General features: G+C 35.8%; 1 protein-coding gene across 1 annotated transcript in view; it reads left to right on the top strand.

The window, feature by feature from the left end:
* LOC138696242 (dynein regulatory complex protein 11-like) overlaps positions 1-20,303 on the top strand; it is a 47,535-nt gene that overhangs the window by 15,723 nt on the left and 11,509 nt on the right. The window contains exons 4-6 of the mRNA XM_069820926.1: positions 5,785-6,158; positions 12,696-13,177; positions 16,555-16,692. Of these exons, the coding sequence (XP_069677027.1) occupies positions 5,785-6,158; positions 12,696-13,177; positions 16,555-16,692 (994 nt within the window). The remainder of the gene's footprint in view (positions 1-5,784; positions 6,159-12,695; positions 13,178-16,554; positions 16,693-20,303) is intronic.

Here is a 20,303-nt window from a genome sequence, read left to right as displayed (position 1 = left end):
ATACAGCTTCTACCAAAAGGTTGACACCCCTTCAAAAGTGATGTTTCACTACTGACAATACTTACGTGAAACCCCCTGATCCTTATACAGGGAACAAATGCCTTTGAAAAATGAAGTTTTTACTTTAAACTCAACCTCTCTATCTTTCAACAATTTTTCTGTTATGAAAACTTATTGCAAAATTGTAGGAAAAAAATTAATTACTCCAGAATGAGTGTACTTAGATCAATGAATTTTGGGATAGAATTAGGCACATCTCTGTGTGTGTGTGTGTGTGTGTGTGTCTAATGCCTATCACAATCACTTTACTTTACGTGATTCGGGTTCCACATATTGCGGATAGATCGCAGGACTGTGTGGCCCATTTTCAAGTTGCACACCACTTCGGTGGGCCACGTTATGCATGGTGTGTATCTGTGAAGAGTTATGCCGTGTACTAGGTGAGTGTATGTGTAAGTGTACTGTAGGGAATGGGTGAGAATGATGGGGAAGGTGAGGAAGGGAGAAATGGAAACTCTTGTTAATAGCACCAAGGGGGCCGCCAGGCTTAACCTCCCCATCCGACGGACGAATCACTATCAACAGTGACATATACCTTCTCTTCATATGCACTGTGGAGAGATTTTGGATTTAACCTAGGCATATTGGTGCACAATATAGTGATTAGAATTTGTGCACCGCCATCTCTCCTAGTCCCAAGGTAGAAATTTTACATGAAAATTTCTGACCCCGCCGGGAATCTAACCCGGGCCGGTTAGTTTGGAGGCAGACGCGCTACCACTGAGCTAACTCGGCGAACAGTTAGACGTGTCTGAAATGGTTCTTGTGCAATTATCACTTTTATTTAAAAAAATTTGTGACAGCTCGTTCACGCATTGCAGTCCAGAAATTTTCTTTCTTCTATTTAGGAAAAATTGCCAGTTTCTAAAATTCTCTTGAGTTTGAAATTCGCGGTAAATTAAACAGGAACCGTTACTGCCATTTAGATCATAACATTGGGAGTGGTAAAAATTTGTCAATCAGCTTTCTCTCTCCATTTTAGTAAACAGTTGTGGTGTTTGTTACAAGTGTGCAAAGGTTAGATTTATTCCTTGAAAATTGGTCGAAATTCAGTGAGTATGGATATAATGTGACAAGTTATTGTAATGAGGAAGAATGACTTAAATAAATAATAATAATAATAATAATAATAATAATAATAATAATAATAATAATACCTTATTGCTATATGAAAGATATATATTGTTTTTATTGTAATAATCACTCTAGCATTCCCAGAAAAATTAAAGACTTGAGATAATATCTAATAATATTGCCTTTTCCTCTACCTTCATTTCTCCATTACTACATTAATCTTTGTCCGTTGCTATGGATATCGTCTTCCTTGATGCATCGAGGGCAACACTACGGCAGTAAAAAGATCCACAATTACGACGCGTCCTTTGTCTAATTTCAATAAATTAGAATTTTTTTTTGACTATTACACTTTTACTACGTCATATTAATTTTGACCAATTAATGATGGCTGCTTATCGCATAATTTTATCGCGTCCCTAGTATTTGTTTAATTTTATCGCTTCCCTAGCATTTGTTTATTTTTATCACTACCCTAGCATTTGTTTCTTTGTTTGCTAACATTTCAAACTGCACTGGTCTGGACGTCAAAAAAAAAAAAAATTACAAACCACTCCAGTCGATGCACAGTACTTTCATATATGACTCACATTGGCATTCAAGAACAAGAATTAATAAAGATCACTGGTCATAGCTATGCATCTTCCCTGAAATCCTATTTACAAATAAATGAAGAGCACCATTCGGAAATCCTGAATAAGTTGAGGGATACACCATGTACATCAACGAGTTCCAATTCTTTTACGCACACGTCCAACATAACATCAACTGAACCACCAACCACTAAAACATTCAAATTTGAAAATTGTACTTTCAGTAATTGTTACTTTTAAAATTATTCATGTTTATTTTTTATTTCATCATTCTTAATTAAAACTTTTCTTGTTTATTTCATCATCCGTAATTAAAACTTTTCTGACACTTGTTTATATTATTTAGGTCATGTTATAGCTTCTGCTATATGATATTATGGATAGTCACGTATCAGAGATTGTTTAATACTAAGATTTATTGAAAATCATCTGTCAAGTGACGTTGATTACTGGGATCCGGATAATTGAAGTGGAATGCAACTGTTTTAATAAAAATGAAACTGAATCAACAAAGCCTTCTTGGCCGGTAACCGTTCACAGAGTTCAATGAAGATTCCATAGTTGGCACAACTGATAACAAGAAAACAGCTAATCATAACACACTACTGCCATCTAGCGTAATGTTGAGATGGTACAATAATATATTTGAAGACAGTTGTATTTTCGTAAGTCAATTAATATTTAATTGTATTGGAGTACTTCGTTACTTCTAATCTTTATATACTTTCTTCTAATCGTGTAATAGTCAATTAAATCCCACTCGAGTTTTGATTTTCTCTAGATAAATCAAAACCTCTAGTGAGATTACTGTTGATAAAAGAATTTCAGAACGAGAAAATAATTTTTCTTCGGTCTTGATACCAAAAAAAAAAAAAAAAACAAACAAACAAACAAACAAACAAACAAGGATTATAATCTTTGGATATTCCTTTGAAAACAAATCTATTCAAATTTTGTTTTCCTTTATTATTACATATTATGGATTCTTTTTCAGAAAAAAAAATAAACAAAAGAACGACTTCTACAGTGCGAATATTGTGTGAATGCCGCAAAACAAAGTCCCACCATTGGAAAAAGAAAAAAAGTAAATCTTATTAATTCTTAATTGTCAGGAAAATTTTGAAGAAATAATATACTGAAAAGTAAGGGATCAATTGTGGATTGAAATTGTCCTTCAAGTTCTGATATTTAGCTAATAGGTTCGGTTTTTTTTTTTATCAACTGTATAGTCTTTCGAGTTATTCCCTAATTTTATTGTTTTATAGTACTTTGCTGGTGATTTGAAATTATTGTAGTGTTGCTTCATGCAAGGCTTTGCAATACTTAGGTTTCCTGTTCTCCAACACAAACGCGCGTGCATATGACCTTTCACACGCTGTTGAAGCCATAGGCAGCTGAAACCTGCTAGCCAGATAGCCAGTAGCTTCTGTAAAAATGACGCTATCTATATGCGAAATACAATTTGTTATACTCTATCTAGTAATTTAGAGGCCAGGATGTAATTTATATGATATTTAATTTTTCGCTAAATTAGTGAATGTAATTATTTTATAATTAGAATATTCGTGCTTTTATTACATTTTAAATTAAAAGTAAACAAATTAAATTTCGGCAAAATAAAATATAGTTCCAGGTTATTTATAAAACTTTGGAATATTAAAAAAATAAAAATAAAAAACGAATGATCTAGAACTTGATTAATATGCCACAAAAATTATATTTCACTGTAAAATTCCTGTTTTATTTTTTCTATGTCTGGCATAACGAATGTTTTTGTGCGATTTGTTAGTGTTGTTATAGTAATTAAGAAACGTTCAAGCAGAACATCTTGAAATAATTAAGTTCTAAAAAAATATATATTTTCTGAACTTAGAAAGGGAATAATATATTGTTATTATTATTATTATTATTATTATTATTATTATTATTATTATTATTATTGTTATTATTATTATTAAAGGTAAAGGTATCCCCGTAATATGCCATGAAGGCACTTGGGGGGCATGGAGGTAGAGCCCCATGCTTTCCATGACCTCGGCACTAGAAAGAGGTGGTGTGGTCAGCACCATGCTCTGACCGCCTTTAACCCCCGGGAAAGATTATTTTAAATTCTGATTTCTGATATTTACAAATATAGTTGACGGAAGCTTTGTATTACCGGTTGTCCTGTATGGTTGTGAAACTTGGACTCTCACTTTGAGAGAGGAACAGAGATTAAGGGTGTTTGAGAATAAGGTTCTTAGGAAAACATTTGGGGTTAAGAGGGATGAAGTTACAGGAGAATGGTGGAAGTTACACAACGCAGAGCTGCACGCATTATATTCTCCACCTGACATAATTAAGAATATTAAATCCAGACGTTTGAGATGGGCAGGGCATGTAGCACGTATGGGCTAATCCAGAAATGCATGTAGAGTGTTAGTTGGGGACCGGAGAAAAAGATACCTTTGGGGAGGCCGAAACGTAGATGGGAGGATAATATTAAAATGGATTTGAGGGATATGATGGTAGAGACTGGATTAATCTTGCTCAGGATAGTGATGGCGGGCTTATGTGAGAGCGGCAATGAACCTTCGGGTTCTCTAAAAGCCATAAGCAGGCTTCGACACTTTGGACCCGATACAATAAGTTTACTGTGCTTGTACTATAAGTTGTTGACTCGCTACAGGTAGTGAAAGGTAGTGATGTGTTGAGGTAACAACGTTGCTATTTAGTATAGAGTACGGTAGTATGGGGAAACGCACACATATGGACATTCTGAAAATAAATATACATTAGCCTACACAATGACAATGTCAAAAGAATGTGAAAAGCTTTTATTCTCCTGTCTTTTATAAGCATTTGTATTTAATTATACACAGTGTTAATGGTGGAAATAAACATGTAGCAATTTTAATTTCTTCATTTTTCCTATTGGTCGTCTTTAGGAAGTGCAGTTACAGTACCGAATTGCAATGTACTACGAGATAAATTTTCAGTGTCTCAAACGTAAATATTTTTCAGTTGTCTACCAAACACAGTTGGTACTGTGAAAAGATGCGCTCTGCGTCGCATGACATTATAGGGGCAAAACGAAAAAAATTTAACATTATTGCAGTCTTTTATTCTCGGGTGAATCTATGTCCACTAATTTGCTGTTTATATTACATAATGTTCCATATCCGTTATTTTTTACATAAAATTGATTTTCACTTCTGTTTCACTTTCTTGCTCTGACTTTTCTAACCGTGTAATAGTTTCAGACACAGTTTGAAAATAGGTTTGTATGAAAACCAAATTATTCATCAGAACCTTCAAATCCAGAGCGTTTTCCTTTGCGTATTTGTTGTCATTCATTCTACAGTACCCCCACCCACTGTACGCTTTACCACTATACTCAGTACGCCGTTATGCAGATTTCCCACTGAACTGCTCTATCGGGTCCGAAGTCTCGAAGCCTAGCCATAAGTAAGCAAGTAAATCGATGGATGCTTTTCTAAACTCCGATAGTCTGGCGATAAATATTTCATTTCCGATAAGATTGGTTAATGATAATTAAGAACCGACACTAGAAAACACCGCAGTTGATACAGCGTCGTTAAATATCCGATTAAATTAATCATATAATGTATTACCTTTGGTACCTGCGAGAAAAAAGATTGACAAATTTCATCTATAGACCGTTAATGTAAACTCTAAATTGTGGTATACAATCTGGTTTTCGGATTTAGCTTCCTGTGAGCTATACCTGAAAGCCAGATTTGCAATTATAATACACGTTACTGTTTGTTAACAGGAAACCACAAATTAACTCACACAGCATGGTGTGCACTCAATTCTGGGTCTCTGATATCTTTTCAATCCACTTGAAGTAGTCTATGTGGATATAAAGGGATTAATTAAGCCTGAAACTGGTAGGGTTCCTGGGTATCTCAGTCAGTAGAGCCTTGGGGCTCTCAACCGAATGTCCCGGATTCAATACCCGGCCCAGGAACAATTTTTCCCTTGAAATGATCTAAATTCTGCTATTTATTCAGGTATTCATGTAAATATTTCTACAATGTTTCGAATTTTGTAGCTACTAAAAAGAGAACGGGAGCTTATGATGATGGTTGGAATGTGCGTCCCCAGCTGGAAGTCCACAAAGAACAAGGAGCGATTAGAAGAGGTGCGAATGTTACGTCATGAGGTTCAGGAGGATAATCAGTATGACTTCGAAGAAGATCAGAGGAGAATTTATGAACGCTATGTCAAATGGGACGCCCCGTGGCTTCAGGAGTCCTATATAGAAGATATCAGGGATTGGTTCGTCGAGTGGTATACAAAGGCTAAAGTTTTTCCCGAGTATCCGTCTGACAAGGACGGAGGTTTGATGCGTGTTCTTCTGAAGCAAGTGCAGACCCCAGAAGAATACATGGAAGAGCAGGAGAAACTGAGAGCTGAGGCTCAGAGGTCAGTAATGAAGGCAGAATAACATGCATCTATAGTATTGTGGGCATTGAGACGAGTAAGAAATGTTGTCTTTATTTTTTTTTTTCGAAAAAAAAAAAATTTCCACCTAATAAAATTATTGTTTTCTTCACTCCCCTGCTTATAACTCTAAGACAGCCGTGGCGAAAATGCGACTCACGAGCACATTGTGGCTCGCAGTGCATTTCCCTTGCTTCCTACCTACAACCCCCACCCTCTCACTCATTGGAGTCAAACTCCGTTCCATTTGTATTTGTCTCTGACCTGCGAGTGGCGTATCGTCGCAATGTCTCTCCCGAAACCATGTATCTCTATAAAAACGAAAGTTTCAATTATGATGGGAGGATGCATTTTTTTTTGCTGACAATATGATGAAAATATTAAATGTATGATTTGTTCACAAATATTACTAGGAAAACGGTTGTATAACATAAAACGGCATTATAAGTTACTACATGTTACTGATGAAACATTAAAAGGTTAAGTATTATTATTATTATTATTATTATTATTATCATCATCATCATCATCATCATCATCATCAATATCATCTCTGTACGTCGATCCTTTTTTAGCAGATGTACGAATAATGCGATCAGATCTTCAATTTAAACTCACAGATTTACAATGTGATGTTAAATGAAAGCTAGATGTAAGGACTTGACAAATGTTGAACTTTTCAAATCTTTGGCAAAAAATAAATATTTGAAGCTTCGTTCTTTCGCTTGCTCTGTTGAAGCCATGTTCGCTACAACTTACGTTTGTGAAAAATTATTTTCAACAATGAAAATAGGTAACATCAAATTTAGATCACGACTGACAGACAAATACCTTCGTGATCAACTACGACTGGCAGTAAGTGACATAATTCCTGATTTTGAAACTTTGTCGCAGAGACATTCTGAAGACAGTTAATTTTAGGTTGTGATAATGTGTCCAATGTTTTCTTGTTCATTTCTTTCTTCGTTACACGTACTAAACATTAGTTTGTAGCCTTGTACTGTATATAATTTTATTTAAGTGTTTGACGTAAGGAAAATGAAAAACCGTTAATAAGTCAGACAGTTGCTTCACTTCCCCTTCGGGTGTCTGCCTCCCTCCATAGGTGCTATGCACGTTGCAGCTTACACAGTGGCTCGGCGCACGATGGCATTTTCGCCACGGCTGCTCTAAGATCAGGACACTTATTGTCCACGCAATATTTCCATTATCATGGCAAGGGATTTGGAGCACTATAAATAAAGGTGAAAAATCGTATATAGCCTATAGCCAAAGGTGTAGTGAACTGCATTGATCAAGCAGGAGTACAGTGTGATATGATAATATGATATATTAGGCCTCCACAAGATTTGCGCTCTCCGAGTCGGTTCACAGCTCGAGAGCGGAATGCAGATATTGGCTGCGCTCTGTATAAGGGTGGACTGGAAGAAGGGGTGATCTCGTGTAAAATGTACACAAAAGTACTAGTACGAGTGTTCATGAAATGAATTCCCGTTCAGTGTTTAGAAAACTATCTTGAGCTATTATTAATTAATAAAGAAATATTTATTTCACAAAAATAATAGAAACTCTATAGCTACTTAAATATACAAAATCATTTTGTTATATTTTTATTTATCAGTCTTCATTAAAGTTGACTATGGGAAACAGTTGCCCACAAATATAAATGTTGAGCCAAACATAGCAATCATTTTCACAGCCAGCTTGTGTAGTCGTGGATATTATTGCTGAGGTTTAGTCTTGTAAAACTCAACCAGACTTGTAGTATTATTCAAACGATCTTTAGCCCTTAGGCCACATTGAAGATCAATAAGTTCAAGCTGTAAATCGTATGACATTGTTTCAACTGATGTTGAAGGAATTTATTATGATAACTTTAAACTTATTTCCAATTAAGACAAGATCTTGGAACCTATAATTAAATTCCTTTTGAATTTCAATTAATATATGAAGGGTACACGGGAAAAAACGATTAAGGTCCATCAAAAATCGAAATTGAGTTAATAATGCCATCTTATAGTGGAAAGGAAGTACTATCATGTGGTTTTTTTTTATTTTTTTATTTTAGTAGGTTATTTTACAACGCTTTATCAACATCTGAGGTTATTTAGCGTCTGAATGAGATGAAGGTGATAATGCCGGTGAAATGAGTCCGGGGTCCAACACCGAAAGTTACCCATCATTTGCTCATATTGGGTTGAGGGAAAACCCCGGAAAAAACCTCAACCAGGTAACTTGCCCCGACCGGGAATCGAACCCGGGCCACCTGGTTTCGCGGCCAGACGCGCTGACCGTCTATCATGTGGTCTAGCTAGTAATAAGAAATAATCATTCTTGACATTCCACTACGTCAATTTCTATTAAATACAGACATAACAAAGTATTAAGTGCTTAAGCTTTAAAATTCGTTTTTCTCGAAACTTTATAAAATGGACCTTGATCGTTATTCCCGTGTATCCTTCATAGGCACATAATCGTTTAACATGGCTTTATCAGGAGCAGTTTCTATCGTTGGAAAGTGAGCCATATTATCTTTCCGAAACTGACTTACGAAAAGTGTAAGTTTACGACTGAAATTCCGTAATTTATTCAACATATCAACAATGAGCTGGCCTTTTCCCTGTAAAGAGATATTTAAATTGTTGAAAATTCATGAATTCTAACTTACCTTACCTCATGTTGTAATAATGCAACTTTCAACTCCTGAACCTGCGATCTTCACCTACAAAACTATCGTATCTGTATGTGAGGACTAGTAATGACGCATTAGATTATGTTTTCCTCTTTCTTTCAAACTCTTGTGGCAGATAAGTATTGACTGCAGCTGCTGTGAAAAAATAAGCTTTTTCCCATGCAATATTGAAAGAATTTGCCTGAAGATCATTTTTCTGTCTTTTAGATTTCTCCATTATGTAGCCGTAGATAGGCAGAGTGAAATAGCTGCTGATAATACACACTACACCAGATAGCTGCGTAGACTATCCTCTACCTAAAGCATGCCTACGTCATTGCGACGTACCTTTCCGGCGAGCTGTTAGACGACTCTCCCGCTCCGAAAGAGCTGCCGCGCTCAATGAGCTCTGTTTGTTCAGGCCTGATTATATAATGATAGATGTGATATATTTATATTTATCGTTAAGCAGTTCCTTCCGATGAGACGATACTTCACCCCACCTTATTACAAAGCGAATTTATGAAAGTCATAACTTACTTCATTCTCTTTTCCACTCATGTTCCCTTTAAATGTATCTTGTCACCTTTCGTTCACCAGCCTAACTATATATTATTTCCCCACTTCTCCACTACTCTCCCCCACATTTATATTAATGTCTTCCTGGTTATATTATTCAAATTCAAATTTATTTACAATTTACATTTGAATTGAATACATATGAATAGATACCCGAAATGAGCATACGCTCGTGCTCGGGTACAGTCCAGTAGTCTACATAAATTTTACAGGGTTCAAATAATAATGCTGATGATAGAAATAATAGTAACAATAATAATAATAATAATAATAATAATCGTGACAGAAATGATACAAAGATTGTAATACAAAATAATTCATTAATAATAATAATAATAATAATAATAATAATAATAATCGTGACAGAAATGATACAAAGATTGTAATAGAAAATAATTCATTAATAATAATAATAATAATAATAATAATAATAATAATAATAATAATAATAATAATAAAAATAGTGATAAAACAAAAATATCTACAATAATAAAATAAATACTAAGACGGATGAAATAAATAATTTAATTTAGGATATTCCCTATTATTATTATTATTATTATTATTATTATTATTATTATTATTAATTATTGTTAGTATTAATTATTTGTATTAATTATTGGTATTATTAACTGTATTTTTTATTAATAAGTTTATTATTGTCATTATTGAGTGTAATTAGTTACCACTGCCACCGGGTATATACCCATTGCAGTGTGAGTACATACATACATACATACACACACATACATACATACATACATACATACATACATACATACATACATACATACATACATACATACATACATACATACATACATACATACATACATACATACATACATACATACATACATACAATAAAATATAAAACCACTAGCGAGAGTTAACACAACTTAAATAAGCATATCGTCGCCTGAATGCAAGAACTAGGTAACTTGATTTTTCATATTTTGTGAGATTCCCTATTTACTTATTTATTGCACTAAGGAATATGTCTCGTTTTCTTTTACCTATTTCTTATATTGGAAAATAGATGTCGCTGGTATCGTTCGATCAGTTACCTAGATCCTGGATTACATTTTGTGCGATTTTTGCTATGCTATGAAAGAGGTAACTAAAAAACCCAAATTTTGAGTTACCTAGTTCTTGCATTCAGGCGACGATATAATAACCGGAAAAAATGACGAACTCGAAAATCAACAGAAAAGTTCGTTGTATCGCAGACGACAGCAACCGCCGTATTGACATTGTGCTATGCATTATTGGTAGTAGAGGGGAGCCGAAAGTCTACGTAACTGCCGTTCTCTTCGAATCTTCTCGTACAATCATGGGAAGTTAATGCTGCAAAAACAAAATGTCTACGAGTCAAACTGTTCATTATTACCAGGATAAATACAAATAATACTGAAATATATTAATCTAGTTTCAGTTATACAGTATAGCCCCCCTCTTGTGAAAGAGGTATCGTATCAAAATATTTTATGAATGCCGGGGAAAATATAAATTTCAAGAACTTTCTAGTGACAAGATATAGAGACAAGTACAATCAAGTGTATCTGTGGCGATGCTAAGGAATCATTTATTGGAGATATACACTGTTATTAATTAAGAAAGTGCTCTAATTTATATTTATTACAATGTTTTATATTATAGGTTATATGCATCAGATAAAAACAATAAAAATTAGTACCATATAATGCTAGTAACACTTAAAAAAATAATAAAATTTATCAAATATCATACAAACATTTTCACTTTATTTTTAAACTTAAGAATGTGTAGATTGATTAAAAGATGGGAGTTTCCATATATGACAATCAAGAGTGCATAATCTGAAAGGACAAATGAAAATCGTAGATGATTAAAATGGCTACTACAAATCAACAGCGGGCACAATGTGTTCTTTGGTATGCTAAATTTGAGAGTGTTAAAAGAGTTCAAAGGGAATTTCGACGTGAGTATGGTTGCGTAATGTACCTAAATACGATTCCATAATTTTGTGGCATCGAACATTTGTAGAAACAGGTTCTGTGTTAAAAAAAAACATGCAGGAGGTCGCAAGCGAAACCCAGTACGAGAAGCAGCTATCTCTTGGCTTGGCCCCCAAGCTCTCCAGATAATCCCTCCTGACTTCTTCGTGTGGAGTTTTGTTAAAGACATTGTCTATTCACAGAAACCCGGGAACATTGATGATCTGAGAGTAAAAATTACTCAAGCTTTTCAACAAATCACCCCTCTTATGTTACAACGGACATGGGCTGAAATTCCGTCACAGTTATGAGTTGTACAGGGTGCGCAATGGGGGTCATGTTGAGCTCTGAGGAATCTCCCATCTTTCAGTGTTACATGCACAAAGTTTCAACAAATAGTCCACACCTGTGGAGTAACGGTTAGCGTGTCTGGCCGCGAAACCGGGTTCGATTCCCGGTCGAGACAAGTTACCTGCTTGAGGTTTTTTTCCGGGGTCTTCCCTCAACCTAATATGAGCAAATGCTGGGTAACTTTCGGTGCTGGACCCTGGACTCATTTCACTGGCATTATCACCTTCATCTCATTCAGACGCTAAATAACCTAAGATGTTGCAAATCAAGATTTCAGGTATAACTCCCTGTAAAGTTGATTTGAATAATTTCGAGGGAAAAATTGTTCCGGAGCCGGGTATCGAACCCGGGACCTTTGGTTTAACGTACCAACGCTCTACCACTGAGCTACCCGGGAACTCTAACCGACACTGATCCAATTTTTTCCCTCTATATCCACAGACCTCAAAGTGGGCTGACAACCGTCAAGCAACCAACTTCGAGTGCACACTAACTCCGTGTGACTTAAATTGTGGTTTTCTATTAACGAACAGTGGCGTGTATTATGCAAATCAAGATTTCAGGTATAACTCCCTGTAAAGTTGATTTGAATAATTTCGAGGGAAAAATTGTTCCGGAGCCGGGTATCGAACCCGGGACCTTTGGTTTAACGTACCAACGCTCTACCACTGATCTACCCGGGAACTCTAACCGACACCGATCCAATTATATGTAGAGGGAAAAATTGGATCGGTGTCGGTTAGAGTTCCCGGGTAGCTCAGTGGTAGAGCGTTGGTACGTTAAACCAAAGGTCCCGGGTTCGATACCCGGCTCCGGAACAATTTTTCCCTCGAAATTATTCAACCTAAGATGTTGATAAAGCGTCGTAAAATAACCTACAAAAGTAAAAATAAAAATTCAACAAATAAAGTTCAGTAGTAAATGTTTTACGGTGTTTTAATTTTATCCATACCAAAACGGATCACCCTGTACTATCAGTAAATCTCACTTTAAAACTCAAGAAAATAAATTATCTATTATATTATGCAGGAAAGGTGAGAAGCCAGCAGAGAAAAAGAAGACAAAAGAACAACTGAAAAAGGAGAAAGAGGCAGAGAAGGAAAAAGAGAGGAAGGACAAGGAGGCAGAACTGAAGAGAAAGCAGCAAGAAGAGAAAGAAGATCTCGGTTTCAAGATGAAGGAATCTGCTTTCTTACCCGATTTGAAAGCCACGGGTACTGCTTACAAAGCTATCTGGAAGAAGAGAAACGACAAGGACAATCCGTGGCAGAAACACTATGTTGACATGATCGAGAGGGAGAAGAAGCAGCTAGTGGATGTGGAGGTCAGGAAGGTGATTGACGAGTTGTTACGCCTCGAGTTGGAGAGGCTGAAAGAGGCCCTGGAGCGGGACGTCGCCAGGAAGAAGGGCAAGAAAGGTATGAGTGCTAAATGCAAATAATGAGAAGATAAAAGAAGTTCTCGTATCCAGGGCTGGTGGGATATCTGTTATACGTTAGCCATTTACCTCACTCAAGAATTTCTATTTCACTGACAAGCAAACGTTCTGATGGGGGTAGATAAAAAAGTTAATTTTTTTCTTCCACCATTTGTTGACGTCGTACAAAATTTTGTCCAACATTTTTTGAGAAGATTAGCTCCGTACGTAGATGAAATTATTGGGGATCATCAGTGCGGTTTTAGGCGTAATAGATCGACTATTGATAAGATTTTTTGTATTCGACAAATAATGGAGAAAAAATGGGAGTATAAGGGTACAGTACATCAGTTATTCATAGATTTCAAAAAGGCATATGACTCGGTTAAGAGGGAAGTATTATATGATATTCTTATTGAATTTGGTATTCCCAAGAAACTAGTTCGATTAATTAAAATGTGTCTCAGTGAAACATACAGCAGAGTCCGTATAGGTCAGTTTCTATCTGATGCTTTTCCGGTTCACTGCGGGCTAAAGCAGGGAGATGCACTATCACCTTTACTTTTTAACTTCGCTTTAGAATATGCCATTAGGAAAGTTCAGGATAACAGGCAGGGTTTGGAATTGAACGGGTTACATCAGCTTCTTGTCTATGCGGATGACGTGAATATGTTAGGAGAAAATCCACAAACGATTAGGGAAAACACGGAAATTTTACTTGAAGCAAGTAAATATATAGGTTTGGAAATAATGCCGAAAAGAGTAAATACATGATTATGTCTCGTGAGAGAATATTGTACGAAATGGAAATATAAAAATTGGAAATTTATCCTTTGAAGAGGTGGAGAAGTTCAAATATCTTGGAGCAACAGTAACAAATATAAATGACACTCGGGAGGAAATTAAACACAGAATAAATATGGGAAATGCCTGTTATTATTCGGTTGAGAAGCTTTTATTATCTAGTCTGCTGTCAAAAAAACTGAAAGTTAGAATTTATAAAACAGTTATATTACCTGTTGTTCTGTATGGTTGTGAAACTTGGACTCTCACTGTGAGAGAGGAACATAGGTTAAGGGTGTTTGAGAATAAGGTGCTTAGGAAAATATTTGGGGCTAAGAGGGATGAAGTTACAGGAGAATGAAAAAAGCTACACAACACAGAACTGCACGCATTGTATTCTTCACCTGACATAATTAGGAACATTAAATCCAGACGTTTGAGATGGGCAGGGCATGTAGCACATATGGGCGAATCCAGAAATGCATATAGAGTGTTAGTTGGGAGACCGGAGGGAAAAAGATCTTTAGGAGGCCGAGACGTAGATGGGAGGATAATATTAAAATGGATTTGAGGGAGGTGGGATATGATGATAGAGAATGGATTAATCTTGCTCAGGATAGGGACCAATGGCGGGCTTACGTGAGGGCGGCAATGAACCTCCAGGTACCTTAAAAGCCAGTAAGTAAGTTGTTTTATTTACTGTGAGAGTTTGAATGTTCCCATTATAAAAATTTGGAGACAAATTGTAGATGGCACTGTAGAATATGACACAAGTTACATTGAAGTTGTACACAAGCTACATGGAGAGAGCTTGTTAGTAAAATATCACTCTCAAAATGTTTCAGTTCTAATTTGCGAGGACTGGAACAATTACCAAAGAGATAAAACAGACTAGATAGGCCATGAAAGTAAATAGTAGTTGCCTAGCAACGCACTGGATTGGGCGGAGAAGATATGTTAAATAACTATTGTACGTCACGCAGTTGGCGTAGCCAAAGTGAAAAAAGCTTGCAGTAAATCAACCCCACGCAAGATTCGATCCACTCTCGCCGACTTCAAAGCTCCCTGGCCAGAAACCGCAATCATGATCCCTTCTTCTGCATACTCTGACGTCACCGCGCAAATTGCGAAGGCTCGGGTTGCGTTGCCTTTTGATTATCTTGTGTACCCAAACGATCGATTAGTCTCGCCACGTTGGAGTCATTTTAACAGGTTCAATTTAATTGTAGAGCAGCTGATACAGCGCGGTGTTCGAGAGGAGACAATATGCCCTTTTAACACACTTATTGTAGGCTATACCATTTGTAGCTCTGTTAGTTCACGGTTTCTCATACAAGAGGACTGGAGTTCGATCACGGCCATATCCTTATAAAGTTATGATACACAAAAACAATATAGGAAAGCAATGTCTATTGATAAGTACAGTAGAACCTCTATTATCCGTGGTAATGAAGGGGATGGACTGAACGGTTAATCGAAAAAATCGGATAATCCGTACCATGAAAGATTTTGTAATTTCCTCCATTGTCTTGTATTTAACTCGCCATGTAGTGGATCATAAGTTCACTAATTTAAATCTGGTTATAAACGACGGGTTTTTAAAGGACAAGGAAGTCCTTTGTAATGACTGTCTCAGGAAAGACAGAAATAAAGGAGGTCTCATGTTGTAGATTTACATACATTTTTACACTTTATCCTTGCTTTTTTTTTTATTAAATCGCGCAGTTGTAACTCCAATCTCGTATTCTGATGCGAGATGAGCCACAGTTTCTCTTTCTCAAACCATTCAATTGTCTCCATTTTTTTTCAATACTTAGCACAACACATTTTCTGTTAACACCCGTGGAAGACATTTTATAGGCTATAGGGTAAACATTGGTAATTTCGTGGCAGTGATTATTTCGTGATACTTTTTCTTTGCTCTTTCGTGAACTAACCAATGGTGTTACGAGGGATTGCATATGTTGTCCAGTTTCCAGAAACATATACCTACGCTTTGTGTGACTATTGTAGCTGCTTCAGTGAGTTTTTATGTTTGGAGAGAGCAAGTTAGCGTCGACTTCTCAGGCGTACAAATTTTGTGGATGTTTGTAATTACATTACAGGGTTATTACTAAAGGTAAGCATATGATATTTGGTACAAAGATTTATTGTATCTTCATGAAATTTTAGGAAATGTTTTTGGAATTTTAGATACAGCTGTAGTCGACATATAGGCTTAGCTTTACTGATAGAAATCTTAGCTGTTTGAGGCGAAATTTTGTTGAGCATTAAGCGTTACATTTTACACTATTTTAAAACTTGTATTACAATACGAATTTTAGAAATCTGAAGATAAGATGTGATAACAAAAAATAAAAGGGAGACGCAACAGGTTCAGTGTAGCTTCTGTTTTATTTGTTATCATGCTAAGTGCCAATGATAAGTGCTAGATGACTTACTTGCAAGAATTTTGACAGAAGATGAAACATGGCTCCACCATTTTGGACCGGAGACAGAGGCAGACAATGGAGTGGCATCATGCAACTTCACTAAAAAAATAGAAATTCAAAAGTGCATCTTTGGGAGGAAACGTTATGGCTACTGTGTTTTTCGATTCAGAAGGACTCTTGTTTGTGGACATCATGCCACACGGAACCATCATTAATTCTGACGCGTATCTGGCAATTCTCAAGACACTTCAAGCTCGACTGAGTCGTGTTCGACTTCATCGGGACGCACGACAACGCACAGCCATATGTCAGTCACAAGACCACAGACCAGATCAGAAAATTCGGATAAATAACACTGAAACATCCGCCTTACAGTCCTGAACTGGCACCGTGCGATTACCATCTCTTTGGTAAACTGAAGGATCCCTTCGCGGAACGAGGTTAGAAGATGACTCCCTTATGCGCGCTGCTAAAGAGTGGCTCAGCCGTGTTGGTCCATAGTTTTACCGTGCTGGTCTACAGGCCCTCGTTCCTAGGTTACGTAAGGCAGTTGAAAGGGATGGGATTATGTGGAAAAGTGACATTTTGTTCCTAAAGATGTATCTACATTCTGTGAAAATAGCAAAGCTGTAGGATAAAAATACAATTTTTAAACAAATGTTATGCATTACTTTTGGAGTTACCCTAGTAATATAGGCTATAGTAAAGTCCGTAATTAAAGTGTTCACCCTTTCAGGGCAAAGAAGATCCCTTTTCAATTCCAATTTTTACTCTGATTTCATTCTTATTATGTGTTGATACTTGTATTTCTATATTTTCTTGCTATGAATATTAGACGGAATTACTATGTTTGAAGTCTTGTAACAATAAATGAGAATTTCATTAGACTTTAATGAATTTTTGCACAATTCTTCTACCTCTCACGAAATTATCAATGTAATATCACGAAATTACCAAGGTTATCACGAAATAACTAACCTTTTAGCTTAAGTTGTAAAAGTGGTTTTTGGCACTTGTTCAAGAACGTGTCCAATCTTTTATGTGTCCAGATTTGTACAGCAAATTATCGTCTTTTAGATGAAAAAATCAGAATAAGGATATGTTTACACATTTGCATTATAAATTAATTTTCATGAAATTATCACGAAATTACCAATGTTTACCGTACAAGTTATATTATAGAACGGCAATTCGAACAGTAGACAATGCTGTGTAACGATAAAGGCTTGTAATAACACACTCTAGCAAAAACTTAATATGTAGAACCTACTAACATAGTATAGTATATACAGTCACGAAGCTTGAGTTGTGAGGGTACTAGGAACAATAGACTGTGTCGGTACTATTTCGTATTGTCTGTAATGAGGCGGTAGTAGCGATAGTAGCGATCCTAGTGGTTAGCAACTATCTATGGATGCATATTCCCTACGTATTGAGCTTCATGACTGAATATACTAGACTGTGCTACTAATATGATATACAAAACAGTACTTCATATAAGTTATTTATTTCTTAAGAAAAAAAAAAAGCGCGATAGTCGGATAATCCGCCAATCGGTTAATAGGGTGACGGATAATCGGGGTTCTACTCTATTATTATTGGACATCGGATTCTTAGACACTAAAGATTGCAATTTTAGGTGCCTAAAATAAGCTTAAAATTTAATAAATTAGGCTCTATTTTAGTAAAACTAGACATTTTAGCCACTCATTATCAAAGTTTAAAACCTACTTATTTCACTGAAATCATACACTAAAATACACTAAACATGGCGCACAAAAAGTATATTTAAAAAAAATGGAGGTAGACAACTGTGTATTATGTAAACACATATGCAGAAATTTAATATATTAAAAAAAATAAATATTTATTACACTTTTTAAGTTATTGAAATTCAGTTTCATGCTCATTTTGTTTCATAATTATCTACACAGTACATCACCAGAATTTTTTCTAAATTCTCGACAGTTAATTTTTGCCTTTTGTCACTGAAAATCATTTTGAAAGCAAAGAAACTTCTTTTTACTGAAACAGATGTGAGATGAGCAAATTTTAAATTAGCAACAGTAGAAACATCAATTCCTACTGGAACATCTATATTTTCCTCTAATATCACTTTTGAGACTTTTTTCAACATTTGATTTTTCTACTGAGCTTTTGCCTTATGTCCCTCGCCTTGCACATTCATTTTCTTATTTATTTATTTATTTATTTATTTATTTATTTATTTATTTATTTATTTATTTATGCATTCATGTATTTATTTATGTGTGTATTTGTGTATATGTATGTATATACTGTATATATATATATGCATTTATGTATGTATGTCGTGAAAACTTAACTGAAGAATATTGCTAGAGAATCATTAATGTATTGTAAATATTCATAACTTAAATATGTATGTCGCTATTGTATTGATTAAGGTTGAGTGGAAGCGAAGATCTTATGGCCTTAACTCTGTCAGCGAAAATAAAACATTCTATTCTATTCATGTATGTATGCATGTATGTATGTATTTTTGATTTATTTTTTGGTTATTTTACGACGCTGTATCAACATCTAGGTTATTTAGCGTTTGAATGATATGAAGGTGATAATGCCGGTGAAATGAGTCCGGGGTCCAGCACCGAAAGTTACCCAGCATTTGCTCGTATTGGGTTGAGGGAAAACCACGGAAAAAACCTCAACCAGATAACTTGCCCCGACCGGGATTCGAACCCGGGCCACTTGGTTTCGCGGCCAGACGCTCTGACCGTTACTCCACAGGTGTGGACTGTATGTATGTATGTATGTATGTATGTATATGTATGTATGTATGTATATTGGCAGAGTTAAGGCCAAAGGGCCTTCTCTTACACTCTACAAGATTTTTCAAGATCACTTCAAAATTTTTAAGTTACTTGTTACTTTGAAAATACTTAATCCTTATATGTAGAAAGTGTAGCTATATAACAACATTGTAGCTTTTAAAGATTTTATTAATTTTGTCCTACAGAATAGGCCTAATATCTGTAATGTTGACAATTAATATTTGAAGAGAAAAATTCGCTCCGGCGCCGGGGATCAAACCCGGGTCCTTGGTTCTACGTACCAAGCGCTCTGCCCACTGAGCTACGCCGAATTCAATCCACAGCACCGGATCGAACTCTTCTCATTCAATGTTTCCCTCTGTGCCGTAGCTCAGTGGTTCGATCCCCGGCGCCGGAGCGAATTTTTCTCCTCAAATATTAATTGTAGCTTTTGTTTAATTTTGTTATGCTGATGATAATAGTTTTGATGAGGGAGATTGATTTGAGGAAGTATAGGCTTATATGAGCTCATTAATACTTTTTAATAAATAATTAATGAATACCGTATTGATTTTCATGTACAATATAAATCATGAATGTACTTGAAGATGGCGAGAACAAAAAATTACGCCTCCAGTCAGAATAGCGTCTTGGGAATCGAACCTCAGACTCTCCAACATAATATGAAGACCTGGAGGCCATACCGCTCAGTATTTCTGCCACTGAGCTCTGTTACATTCTAATAGCAGCCATCGCGTACGTCGCATTGTTATTCGGAAGGAGGGAACTTCTCAAAGTGTTAATGACTCCAATCATTAGACTCTGCTCCAGCGATCACAATCTCTGTCATTAAAACGCCCAGGCGTTGTCGGTGTAAATTCCTGGGATCACTGGATCGACTCCCCTTCGGCCATTCTTCTTATTTGGTCTTCCACATTGCGTTTACTTAATGCCGCCCTCATGCATTGAGCTATTGGATACAGCCTATTTGCTTAAAATGATTTTATCGTGTTTAATAGCTCTTCATGCTATTTAATAGCTATAAGGCGATAACAAATTATAAAGCTTTATTTTTGAGTAAGTATTTTATGAACTAAGAGGTAAGTGTTTTCAGAATTAACACGGG

The sequence above is a fragment of the Periplaneta americana genome, chromosome 3 (genome assembly GCF_040183065.1).
Source record: "Periplaneta americana isolate PAMFEO1 chromosome 3, P.americana_PAMFEO1_priV1, whole genome shotgun sequence".
NCBI lineage: Eukaryota > Metazoa > Arthropoda > Insecta > Blattodea > Blattidae > Periplaneta > Periplaneta americana.
This window is presented reverse-complemented; position numbering and strand designations above follow the sequence as displayed.